The sequence below is a fragment of the Anastrepha ludens genome, chromosome 5 (assembly GCF_028408465.1).
Source record: "Anastrepha ludens isolate Willacy chromosome 5, idAnaLude1.1, whole genome shotgun sequence".
Classification (NCBI taxonomy): Eukaryota; Metazoa; Arthropoda; class Insecta; order Diptera; family Tephritidae; genus Anastrepha; species Anastrepha ludens.
The window spans coordinates 29,126,896-29,140,491 of record NC_071501.1 but is presented as its reverse complement, the minus strand read 5'-3'; the positions used below and the strand labels follow the sequence as shown (position 1 = coordinate 29,140,491).

Here is a 13,596-nt window from a genome sequence, read left to right as displayed (position 1 = left end):
ATTTTTTTTTTGTAGCTTTTTAAGATAAAAATTTCTTTTTAAAAATGTTTTTGGAAAAAGATTTTAATTTTTTGTATACATTTTTTTATAGTTTATCAAAGCGAATTATCTTCGATTCTTTTTAACTCTTAAAGATTTTTTTTTTTTTTAGTTTTTAGGACAAAATATATTTTCCAAAAATTGGTTAAGTAAAATTTGTAATATCTTATAAGAAATTTTTATTACTAAAAATTTTTTTATATAACTTTTTAAGGCGAAATGTGTTCGGTTTTTTAAGCATTAAAAAGCAGTTTTTTATAATTTTTTGAGGATAAAATATATTTTCTAAAAATTCTTTAACATAAATTTATAATTTTTTTGAAAATTTTTTCATAGAATTTTTAAATTTAAAGATTTTTTTCGGGATTTTTTAAAGTTTTTTGGAAAAAATTTAAATTTTTTGTTGAACATTTTTTTATAGAACTTTTTAAGGCGAAATATTTTCGGGTTTTTAAGCATTAAAAAATAGTTTTTTTTTAATTTTTTGAGGATAAAATGTACTTTTTAAAAATTCTTTAATGTAAAATTATAATTTTTTTAATTAATAATAAAACAAATTAAAAATTATTTTTTTAATTTAAAGATTTTGTTGGGATTTTTATGCTTTTTGGAAAAAATTTATATTTTTTGTTGAACATTTTTTCATAGAACTTTTTAAAGTGAAGTATGATATATTTGATTCATTTAATCATTAAACAATTTTTTGCAATTTTTTTATAACAAAATATACTTTTTGGAAAAAATTATAATAAAAGTTTTTAAATTTCTTTTCATAGCATTTTTTAAAGTAAAATATTTATGGTTCTTTTTAAAATTTAAAGATTTATTTTTAGATTTTTTTTAAGTTTTGTTTTCAAACTCTTGAAAGTAAAATATCTGTGATTCTTTTTAATTTTTAAAGTTGTTTTTGTAACTTTTTTAGGATAAAACATACTTTTGAATTTTTTTGGAAACAAATTTAATTTTTAGTTAATGAATTTAATTTTTTGTTAAAAAATTTTAGGTCAAACTTTTTGGGCAAATATTTGTTGGCAAAATTTATTTTTTTTGTTATTCTAGAAAACCGTTCCCTCGCAGATTTGTTTCTTATTTTTTCTTTTAATGCTGTGACTATGCTCATGAAACCCTGAAAGTTTCATAGTGAGATTCCATTAACCTTTGAAATTAGAGTACTCATAAAACACATACAGCCAATCAGTGAAAAATCAGTGCTCTCTACCTGAATTTTCAACATTGAATAAATCTCAAAATGATGATTTTTGTCTTAAATTGCTTCAGTTTACTTCTTATTTGGAAACACTCAAGCCTACAATGAAACCAATTTTCAGAAAAATGTACGACAATGTCCTAAATACTTGGATCACCTAACATGGAATCGCTTTATAGCCTATTTTGCCATATACCGTCGTATACCGTTTTTAATTAAAACAATTTTAATATTTCCTTCTTTGCAGGATGACTACGATTTACTGGATGAAAGTCTATTGACTGATAGTAAATTGGGATTTGTACAATTTCGTGATAATAAATTAAAAATTCAAGGTGAGTAAATAATTGAAAATCGCAAAGCAAATATGCGCGCGTGTATGTGTGTAAGAATCATGAGAAATAACATAGCAAAAATAAAAGCAGTAAGTGGGAGAAGAGTTAGAAAGGAATGCCGCAAAATGCTTTCAGCAAACTGAAGGACCACTATTGTCAAGGCTGTGTCGATGGCCATATAACGGCATATGTACGTATGAATATGGATGAGTGGATAAGTGAAATAATTCCATTGTGAAGGCGGAAATTGCACATTTCGGTCACATTTCTAATTGCCTCCGATGGCTAGTGGTTTGGCGTGCGATGCATGTCTACAGATAAAATGCAGTTATCCACTAGTCAATTCAATAGAATGTCATCCCATCATCACCTAAGTTCTGTTTCTTCTATCTCTCTCTCTCTCTCTATTTGGTTATTCAATTTATTTATGCATTCATTCATGTGCACAGATGCCGATGGCGATGCAAACGGACGTGTGGCGGGTGTTCTACTCAATTCTGGCAGCGTTTCTGCCTCACCACCACGAAATAGTGCTAGCGCTGATAGCGGTGCACCGGGACCAAGTGCAGTGCGAGCGGGCGCTATGGGCACACCACTCATACCCTGGGGAAAAATATTGCCCGCAAAAGTGGAGGAGACGTTGCCACATTTTCCGCTTGGCGTGCAGCCAAATGATGGTGCTTGGCAGGTTGTCAATGGCACACGTTTCAAGTTCTTCGTCTTTTCGGCCTATTACGATCGACGTGATGGCGCGAAATTGGTGCGTGTCATAGGCGCAACAAAGACGCGTACACCCGAGCGGGTGTGGTGTCGCTTTTGGTATCCACAGCAGCCACAACAACAGCAGCAGCAGCAGCATACGCCGCCCTATGCGTCCGCGACTGTGATGGCACGCGTTAAGGTAAGTTTTGACTTGTGATTTTGCTGTCTTTTAACATAGACTTAGCTTTGCTTTACGTTACGCCTTTTTAATGTTTGTTGCTTTTCTTACTTTCCAGGTTATACGCGAAAATTGGAACCTCAAATACAGCGCAGTCTTTGTGCTCTGTCCAGTGCGCCCAGCCGAGCTGGAAGTGCCGCATTATGTGAGCATTGTGGCGCGTTTACGCGCCCCACCAGGTAATCTCTTACTACTGCGCAACACAGACTGGGATTCGGACTTCGCGCATCTCCGCACTCCACCGGTGCCAGTGAATAGCAGCATTGCCGCGCAAACTAATGCAACTACAAGTCGGCAGCAACAACAAATGCGCGCGACAATGTCACCGGCGGGTGCACAATATTTGCCATTCGGCTTACCCACCGATGAACAGATACCGGATAAAATCGCCGTCTGTGTGAAACCCTTCCATTTCAATTATGATCAGGCATTGTACCTAATGGAGTTTCTCGAGTTTTACGCTCTCATGGGTGTTGCTCACTTCACATTTTACAATCATACCTTGGGACCGCATGCCACTTGTGTGTTGCAACACTACATTGACGGCGATATACCGAACACATCGACGGCCTGGGATGTGGATTTGGCAGAGGTGATGGGCAAGGGTGTTTCACTAATGGGCCAGGAAGCCGCTAAAGTGGATGGTAAGTTCAATTGAGGACAATTGATTTCGTTTGAAGGTTGCTGAGTTTTATTAAAGTAATATTAAAGCTTGCGATTTTTGAGTTCACAATACCAGAAATACAAGGCTTTATCATTCATGTGTCGGAAAGGATTGATTAAAAGCTTTGCAAGGAAAGTTAAAATTTACTGATAGGGTTGGAAGGAGTCCATTAAGGCTTGTGAATAGACTTCTGTTTATTTTCTCAGTGCAGAGGCTTCAAAGTAAAATTTTTTGTGGTCGATGGTTTCGAAGAAGAAAGAATGAAGGCCGACGAAGACATAGAAAAGCTACCTATGATAACTTCCCTACCATCTCTATAAATTCCGGGCAGTAAATGGGGATATTTAGATGTCCGTCGGCACTTTCGTTGATCGCCAACGGCGGACTATCCAAATCGATGTATAGTTCGATGGTCCAATCGATATGCATCTAACTCGACTGGTTTCTTTAGAAACCCATAGGAACCATAAGGTTATCCAGTAAGTGTGTGATGGGGTGCAGTTTATTTGAAAAGCGTTGGGTTAGACTAGGTTGAAATGGCTGTCTACTATGGGACACACTCAGGTTGGGTTAGGTCAGACTTGGTTGATCCACTAGATTGCACATAGCCCAGAAAAAATGATCCATAGTGATATAAAGTGTTAGTATGGAGAGTTTATTTTATATTTCTTCTTCAATACACAGTTGGGACAATTTAAGTAGGCTGCTAATTTTTGGATTTGCCATATTTTCTAATGCTAAAAATGATGCGGAACCGAAGCAGTTTACTCGTGTTTTGCTAATGCAGGGCAGTGGCAGAGTAGGTGCTCTTCTCGCGCGGACTTCGTTACTATTGTGCATGTATCGTTCTGCTCTAGCTTCCGTTTGGCCGCATACAATGGAGTAAGACTGTGTCCCGTTAGTATCCTCACTACAAGTTTACACTCTTCCCTGGAAAGAAATAAAATATAGTTTGTAGACTTGACGTTGTGCTTGCGTAGCATGATTTTCGCAATCCTATATGAGCTGCCTCTTTCCCATCTTAAATTCGCTTTTTCAATCTTTGCTGCATCTTTATCTAATCGTCGTTTGTTGAGAGGTGGTAGTATACCGGCTATGGTAGCTACAGGAAGATTAGCGTTTGCTTTGTCTAGCATATCCACTTTCTCATTTCCTTTAATTGGACACACACAGGCTCATAGCTCATTGTGATGTCGCGTAGGAAACTTGTTGTTATCTCTTCTAAAATAAGTGTGATTTCAAGTGTTACTTGTGGGAATCCTTCTTTCCTTCCATTCTTTAGTAAAAGTAATCTGGATGTAAATCTATACGTCTCTGAACAGCCCATTATGTCGGCGAGCAGTTTTTTGACGTCAGATGAGCGCTCAAAAGATATCTTTTGGTTGTTTATTTCTAAGCTCGATCAAACAACCCGTTTCTGTCATGCTGAAATTCCAAACAGTCACTGACAATCTTCGACCGGCAACCACATTCAGACACATTTTGGTAGTATGATATTATCCTGTGTTTTGAAGGTGGCTCGTTTGCAGTTAGATGCACAAACTATAATGGCTGTCATCTCTAGGTCGCATTTTCAACCCAGTTGGTGGGTAAATAATTGTATCTTATGATCTCTCTTTCACGTGTGAACATTAAACTTAAGTATCCCTTCCTCTTTTCTTCTTACGCCTTTTCAGTTTCAATGGCACCACTAATCAAAATTGTGATTATAATCTTCCGAGCTACCGCTAAATGCGACTGACAACTGTTTATTAAATCCTACTTGACATGAAACATTTGATCACGAGAATGAAAACCTCTTCAAAAGGCTAATAAACCAGTACCTACTCGTTAAATCTGGCTCCTGTACCTCGTAAGCCATTTGCCAATTGGTTGAGTGGCTTTCGCACATACTTTAGATATTTATTCCATTTGAATGGAAATGTGTATATTATTTTAGGTAACACCGAGGCCGCCGTAGCCGAATGGGTTGGTGCGTGATTATCATTCGGAATTCACAGAGAGATCGTTGGTTCGAATCTCGGTGAAACAAAATTAATGAAAACTTTTTTCTAATAGCGGTCGCCCCTCGGCAGGCAATGGCAAACCTCCGAGTGTATTTCTGCCATGAAAAAGCTCCTCATAAAAATATCTGCCGTTCGGAATCGTCTTGAAACTGTAGGTCCCTCCATTTGTGGAACAACATCTAGACGCACACCACAAATAGGAGGAGGAGCTTCGGTCAAACACCCAAAAAGGGTGTGCGCGCCAATTATATATATATATAACACAGCGTATACCCCACAGTTGGCCAATCATGGAAAGTGGATCTACGTTGATTGAAAATAATAACACTTAGTAATACAATCAGTTAAAGCGTCAACGCGACCTATCTTTCCAGCCGCGCGGCCTTATTGATCCTTTTGAATGCTGCCAGCCTCATTATTTGAATTGTATTCAGTTTATATATTAAATTTTTTTCTACTTCAGTCCCCGGGTCTGCATGTTGGATCGCCTGATCACTTCCTCATTTCGAACTAGTTTAATAATTTCGTGTTGGATATTCTGAAGACAATTAGTGACTAGTGTGGCCTTCTTAATTTCAGGTTTGACCGTATAAGCCATTTCCCATGTAAAGTCTCTCCCAAAGGGCACAAAAGACCATGATGTCGAAGTGTAAATCTCATGAAGATTCTAAAGCCTCCCCCAGTAATTTCATGTTGATTCTTCAGAGCCATTACATCTCGAGTCAGTCCCATTAACTTTATGTGAGATGTTTTATTAGTCCATGTAGCCACATGTGGAAATTTTCTGGCAAATTTTCAATTTGACTCATCGAGTCAGTCTTTGAGACTTATTTTTAGAACCTTCACTCATTTTCTCTTCTTCAATTATTGGAAGTGATTTTTCTTTCGAGCAAGTTCTCAATTCTTTTGATTTCGTGTTGTATTTTTAAGCAACATCCAGTCAGTTCCAGTAGTTTCGCGTTGGATTTTGTGTCTCATCTGGATATCTCATCTAAGTGATTTCATGCTGGATATTTTAAGGAATATGTAATTTGCAGTTAGTTTTAGCTAGCCCAGGTCAGATGTTTCGAGTCAATTATTTTATAATGACCTCATGTAGGATCTTTGAAGCAACTTTTCATCTCTACTCAATCCAATTGCCTTTACTTTTTTCGGTTTTATATCATTTCGACATGCATGTCATACTGATTCAGCCCATGTAATTTCCTGCTGGATCTTTTGGGAATCCTTAAGCAACATTTAGTCTGCTTCAGTAGCTTCCACTCACTTTGCGTTAGATTTTTTACAACATCTCATCTGGAGTCGGTTCTAGAGAATTTTTATTGTAAACCATCCCCTCTTAAAACCCCCTCTCTGACTTCTTGTTGGATGTGTTGAGGAACATCTCATTTGAATTAGTCTTACAGACTCCGTGCTGAATCTTACAAGCAACAACTCCTCTTGAATCAATCCTAGTGACTTCAGGTCAGTCAGTTCTCGTTACTTTGAGACGGATCTTTCGAGGACTGTCTTATGCTTCACAGTCCCAATGGCACCATATTAAATCTTTCGGACAACATTTCTTCTGAATTAGCCTATGTGCCTGTAGCTTTATTTTGAAGGGCCACTTTCTTAGAGAGAATTTACACAAAGTGTTTTCACCCTGGGTTTTTTGCACATTGTCTTTTAAAGAAGCCTTCGAAGGTAGGTAGGCAGGTTAGATGGCAGGAGTACCCCAGGTGCACTACAAGTAGTACTTACGAGCCGTTTTGATACCATAATGGGGACCACTACCTGCGAAAAAAAAGTCTTCGAAAGACTTCGTGAACTTATACGATGACTTTTTGTTTTCGGATTTTTTTTTTGGATGTTGGTGATAATTTGCTGTGGTTCTTTCGTTCGTTAGCGCGAGCCCAAAGTACTCTGTTTGAATAAGAATACGAAAATGTGAGTTCAATGAAAGCAAACTACCATCCAGGGTGAAAAGTCATCATGTAAATTGGCTCTCATCCTCTATTATTGCTAGTAACTTAATGTTGGATCTTTCAAGCGAAATTACTTCTTGAATAATATTATAAGGTTTCAGCAATTTTCTTGTATATATTCGGAAGTAGAAAACGTAAACTTAAATTCCAATTTAAACTCAACATCTTTTCTTGTTCTTTGTATTTCTTTGCCATGCCTTTCTTAATTATAAACGACCCAGCTGTGCTTAGTGGTTACTACAATCTCAATACCAATAACAATTATAACAAAGACAACGACGGTAATGGTGTCGACCACAAAAGCAACAGTGTGAGTGCCAATCACACGGCTGCCTCAGGTTCAGATTCAACTCTGCAAACACGGCCGACAGCAGCTACAGCGTTTGAAGGTGAAGTAACCGGCGCGTTGCAGCCACCACCACCACCACCACCGCAACTTCCACCAAAACCACCTTTACAACCAACATTGCCATCGGTGAGGCGTTACAAAAGTACACACTTTGCTAAGCCAACGATTAATATCCTGCCGTGGAATTTGCGTATGCGCTCACAAAAGGAAATACGCACAGAGGGACTCTTCGCGGCACTCAACGATTGCCTCTACCGCACAATGCATCGCTACCGATATTTAGCGATGGTGGATTTGGATGAATTCATTGTGCCACGCCACAACGACACGCTCAACGAATTAATTAAGTAAGTAACAACAAAATACGCAAACACCGTTAGGCTAGCAGGCACGCAGACAAGCAGAAGCAAGTGGATGTGTACAGCGGTGTTTGCAAAAATAGTAGTAATATTTTTTTATACTAATTATATATTTTTTTTTTACTTTTTTATAACAATTTAATTATGCTTCAACAAAAACGACTCAAACTCAGACAGTACAAAATTTAATTTTTTTAGGAAAAAAATACTTACACTTATTATACTAAATTCCATGGGCTATAAAGCTGTATACCCAGAATTTAACTAAATATGCTGGTGAAAAAATTTTAAATTTTACAATTTTTTTTTCTACACTTTTTTTTAATTCTTTCTCTCTAAAAATTTGTCTCATAAAACTTTCAAAAATTTAAAAACCAACATATTTAGATAAATTTTGGGTATACAGCTGGATAAAAATTTTTAATTTGAATTTTTTTTAAATCTAAAAAAATAAAATTTTTTGTCTCAAACATTTATTTTAGAATTTGAAATTTTTCTAAAAAAAAAAATTTTTTTTAATTTAAAATTAAATTTTTTGAGAAAAAACTTAAAAAAATTTGATTAGAGAAAAATTGAAAAATTAAAGTTTTATTAAAAAAAATAATTTTTTCAAGCAGCAAAATTTTTTTTTAATTTAAATTTTTCTCTAAAAAAATTTTCGAATTTAAAATTTTTTCTTAAGAAATTTAAAAATTTTTTTCTAATAAATTTTTTTTTTTTTAAATTTCAAATTCTAAAAAAAATTAATTTTTTTTAATATAATTTGAAAAAATTTCAAATTTTTTAACCAGTTGTATACCCAGAATTTATCTACATAAATATGTTGGTTAAAAAAACTGAAATTTTTCTAAAGAAAAAATTAAAAAAAACAAATTTAGAAAAAAAAATTTAATTTCTTTTCCCAAACATTCTTTTTAGAATTTGAAATTTTTCTAAAAAAAACATTTAATATTTCTGGAAAAATTTCAAATTTTTCAACCAACAAATTTCTCTAAAAATTAAATTTTTTTTTTAATTTTAATTTTTACCTAAACAAATTTTAAAACTTTAATTTTTACCTAAACAAATTTTAAAATTTTAATTTTTCTCTAAGAAAATTTTAAAATTTATTTCTAAATAAATTTAATTTTTTTCTTAGAAAAATTTCAAATTCTAAACAAAATTTTTGGGAAAAAAATTTAAATTTTTTAGATTTAAAAATTTTCGATTTTAAAAAATTTCAGAATATGCTGGTGAAAAAATGTTTAACCTTGTAATTTTTGTTTTCTTAAAAATTGTTTTTAATTCTTTTTCTCTAAAATGTTTTTGAAAAAATTCAAACTTTTTAACCAACAAATTTTTCTAAAAAAAATTTAAAAAAAAAACCAATTTAGAAAAAAATGTAATTTCTTTTCCCAAACATTTTTTTTTAGAATTTGAAATTTTTCTAAAAAAAAATTTAATATTTCTAGAAAAATTTCAAATTTTTCAACTAGCAATTTTCTCTAAAAATTAAATTTTTCTTTAAAAAAATTTTAAAATTTCAATTTTTACCTAAACAAATTTTGAAATTTTAATTTTTCTCTAAGAAAATTTTAAAATTTATTTCTAAAAAAATTTAATTTTTTTCTTATAAAAATTTCAAATTCTAAAAAAAAATTTTTGGGAAAAAAAATTAAAATTTTTTAGATTTAAAGATTATAGATTTTAAAATATTTCAGAATATGCTGTTAAAAAAATTTGTAATCTTGTAATTTTTGTTTTCCTAAAATGGTTTTTTTAATTCTTTTTCTCTAAAATTTTTTTGAAAATATTCAAACTTTTTAACCAGCAAATTTTCCTAAAAAAAATTTTAGTTTTTTAATTGTTTTCTAAAACAATTTTATTTTTTTAATTTTTTTCTTAAAAAAATTTAAATTTTTTTTATTGGTTAAGCATTTTTTTGAAAAATTTAAAATTTTTTAAGCATCTAAATATAGATAAAGTTTAGGTATGCAGCTTGATAGCCCATTGAATTTGCTATAATAAAGTGCAAGCTTGAAGTGGTAAAATGGTGCATAGATTTTTGACAATTTTATTTTAATAAAACTTTGAGCATTCGTTATATGCAAGAAAATAAATAACATCGGTAGTGGAAAAAATTATAAAAATCAGTGAAATATTTCAACTAGCGCTACACTAAAATTGCATAGGCTATAAAACTGCATCTAAAATGTTGAATCTTCTTAAAAACTCTGACTAAAAATATTGAAATTTTTATGCAAGTTTTTTTTAATGTGTTTATTTTAATTTTGTACAAAGTCTTGCTTTTTCTGTAGAATGAAATATGTCGTTGAACAAAAATAACAAAAAAAGAAGCAACAATTAAATAAATATTCTAAACTTTGTAATACGTCGCGCTGCTTTTATTGTGAACACCAATGTATGTATGTATGTATATACGCACAAATATGCTGCCTATAAGGCAGCAGCTGATGCCCTGCGTAGGTACATGGCACGTGTTTGCATTGTAGATGTGTGTGCGCTTGCTGCAGCCAACATCACTGCGCTGCTTTCTTCGATGATGGCAGTGGAAGTAGCCGCCTATCACACAAACAGACAGACTATTAACATTAACATAATATCTGCACTAATTGCTTCGAGCTGCCTGCTTTGCAGCTTAACCTCAAATCAACTCCTTCGCTCAATTGTTTACAAGCATATCTTATATGGAATAGTCATTTTGTAACTTGTAATGTCTTATCTTATTTACTTTGTTGTTGCTGTTCAGCTCGCTCAATCATCGCTTCCGTTATCGCAATCTTGGCGCCTACTCCTTTCAAAATGCCTTCTTCTATCTACAATTCCCCGACGATCCGTTGATATTGCAAAGCCACTCGCAGATGCTATCGCAGGAACAACAACAACAACAGCCATACGCCCATAAAAACCCCGGACTACGCGCCTCATTGGTGACACAACGAAAGACGCGCAGGTGAGTACATAAACGGATTAAGTTTGAATGTATGCAGCTGTGCACCATTCAATCGAATATTGGCGCATGAGTTGCGACTAATAAATTCAAGAACTTCAGCAAGAAGCCGGCAAATAAACAACTACATTAAGTGTTGGTAATTATGGTTTCCGCGATTGTAATTTAAGTGGAAATGAGGGGTTTGCTGAGTGAAACGGATAATGTCTTACTAAAGTGAGTTTGTTGGTCTGATAAAAACGAGGTGGTTTAATGTAAAAAAATTTTAGTAACGAAGTATTTTCTTAGTGCCAATAGCAGTCCATAATCAGTCGAATTGAGTGGCGAAAGCTGCAAATGCATTTTTTAAATAAAAAGGCTTTGTAGATAAAAGGAAAATAAGAGTTAAATATCCTTTAATAAACTCTTAAGGGTTATTAGTTTATCTAGATCACATTCTCTGCGAATATGCAGCTCTCTAAAGACGGAGACTCATACACCTAGGCGGCTAAATTTATTATAGAATGGAGCAAAACGCCTGATGAGGTACTCAAATTCATTTGAAGCCAACAATTTTAGGCTAGCAGTCAAGCGCAATATCCCACATCAGAAGTCGCAGTGCGTTCCACAATGCAATAATAATAATAATAAGAGCTGCTCTTCGTGCTATTAATTTGTTCCGAAAGGTTTTGAATTGCATCGTTGCGCTGCTTCTTTAGCTTACGAAACATTTAACTGCAGAAAACCTTTTTGGTGTTTTATGTGTTTTTTTTATTTTCCTGGGAAGCAATAAGGTTTTCAGAAATTCTAAGAATATGGAAAATGTCCTGAAAAACTATTTGTAAGTCCTGAATATACTTAGCCTTTTCTATTTCGTTATTTTTGCTTGTTTTCGTATGAATTGTCTACTCATAAATTAACTCAGTTTCGCGGCAAATTTCGCTTGTTAACAATGGAGTGGGGAACTAAAGAAAATCGCATTGCAGTGATTGCATTACAAAAGTGTGGTAAAAGTTGAAGTCAGATTTACCAACTGCTGAAAAAACTGAATATTTCAAGAATATTTGAAACGTCTGAAGTGATAGACAGAAAAAGAAGTGGTCGTCCTCACGTGGTTCGGACCAGTGCAGCCACAAGGCAGTTCGAGAAAGAATTCACAGAAATCTGCTTTAGAAAGCGGAGAATCATGTCCAGGAAAATGCAAATCCATGTCAAGACTAATTTAGAGATGATCTCCACACGAAAGCCTTCCGTCGGTCAACTGGTGATCTTTTGACAACGCGCTTGAAGAAAATTAGACTTAACAGAGAAAATATTTTTTTCACAGATGAGAAAATTTCAGTGTTGAAAAAGTTTTTAATAATAAGCAAAACAACAAAGCCTATGGTAAAACTTCTAAAGACACGAAAAGTGTTGTTTCAAGGGTTCATCCATCCAGTCTCCATGATCGTTTGGTGGCGAGTGTCTTGTAGTGGCGTTACAACTCTTCATATCTGCGAAAAAAGGGGTTCAGACCGGAGCAAAAGTGTACCAGGAGAATGTCTTAGAAGACATGGTGAAGCAGTTGAGCAGCACTCCCTTCAATGGAGAGTGTTGGATCTTCAAGCAAGATTCCGCCCCAGCAGTGGCTAAAAAACAATATTCCATAGCCGCGGAGGATTGGTCGTCTGAAAGTCCAGATCTGAATCCATTGGACTATAATTTGTGGGTAGAATTGGAAGGTCGAAGACCTCACAGAAATTTGGAGAGTCTCACACAATTTTGGTTCGCGCAGCGACTTTAATACCCATGGAAGTCGGGCGTGCTGCAATAGCTATTAGATTAGGCCATCATTTGAAGATCATTTCAAATGAAAATTTAAAATCATATCTACAAGATTAAATAAAACTAACTTCATTAAAAAAAGTATTATAATTTCATATCTATAATGAGCTTAACTTGTAACAAAACTTATGGCAGAACTAAGCACTTAAGCTATACCTTTTCTCACTCCATTATTTCACTTGATGTTCACTTTTATCATTTCTTTACTTATTTTTAGGCGCCTAAAACTCCATCCCCAAAAACAACGTTCTAAATACATTTGTAAGCCGGAATCGGTTATCGAAGCTGGCAACCATTTTGTTTGGGAATTTTCGCCGGCAAAAGGATCATTAAATGTACCACCAACTGATGGCATTTTGCAACATTATCGAGTAAGTGGATAAAATTACTAATACTAAATACTACTTACAGACCATTATTCAGAATCAGGTGGTATGTCAAGACTTTATTTTCGAAAAGACTTTGAGAAAAACTTGAGAGATTTTCAGAACCATATACACGTTGATCAAAAAGTTCTCTAAATATATTCAGAAAATTCAAAATACAAATTTATTCCTAAAAAATGATATTATCGCCTTCAAAGTGCTGCCGATCAACTGAAACGCACTTATGCCAGCGTTTGATTCACCTGTAAAGTTTTCTGAAACTCCATTTTCGGTATAGCCATCAGAGCCGTCTTCGATTTTTCGATTACTTCCTATCGATTGTTAAACGCGGTCCCCATCGTGATTTTTGACTCGATCAAACAGAAAGAAACCGCAGGTAGTCAGTTGAATGGTATTTGTTTCGTGCTTGGTCAAAAATTCGCCGATAATGGCGTCAGTGTGCAATGGCGCGTTATCATGACACAAAGTCCATGGGTTCTCTTCCCGCAAATATTTTCTTTTTTGGCGAATTGCTTTACGTTGACGTCGTGTGGCGTCTGACCTTCTGACAAAAATCCGTGGTGTACAAAACCGTTGTAATCCATAAAAACCGTG

The 13,596-nt window shown here is 34.3% G+C and overlaps 1 protein-coding gene across 2 annotated transcripts in view; it reads left to right on the top strand.

Annotated features, from left to right (window-relative positions):
- The window catches only part of LOC128864555 (uncharacterized), a 28,633-nt gene that overhangs the window by 11,207 nt on the left and 3,830 nt on the right, over positions 1-13,596 (top strand). For both annotated transcript variants that reach the window (XM_054104276.1, XM_054104277.1), the window contains exons 3-8: positions 1,494-1,581; positions 2,031-2,482; positions 2,580-3,165; positions 7,377-7,851; positions 10,613-10,816; positions 12,834-12,987. In XM_054104276.1, the coding sequence (XP_053960251.1) occupies positions 1,494-1,581; positions 2,031-2,482; positions 2,580-3,165; positions 7,377-7,851; positions 10,613-10,816; positions 12,834-12,987 (1,959 nt within the window). The remainder of the gene's footprint in view (positions 1-1,493; positions 1,582-2,030; positions 2,483-2,579; positions 3,166-7,376; positions 7,852-10,612; positions 10,817-12,833; positions 12,988-13,596) is intronic.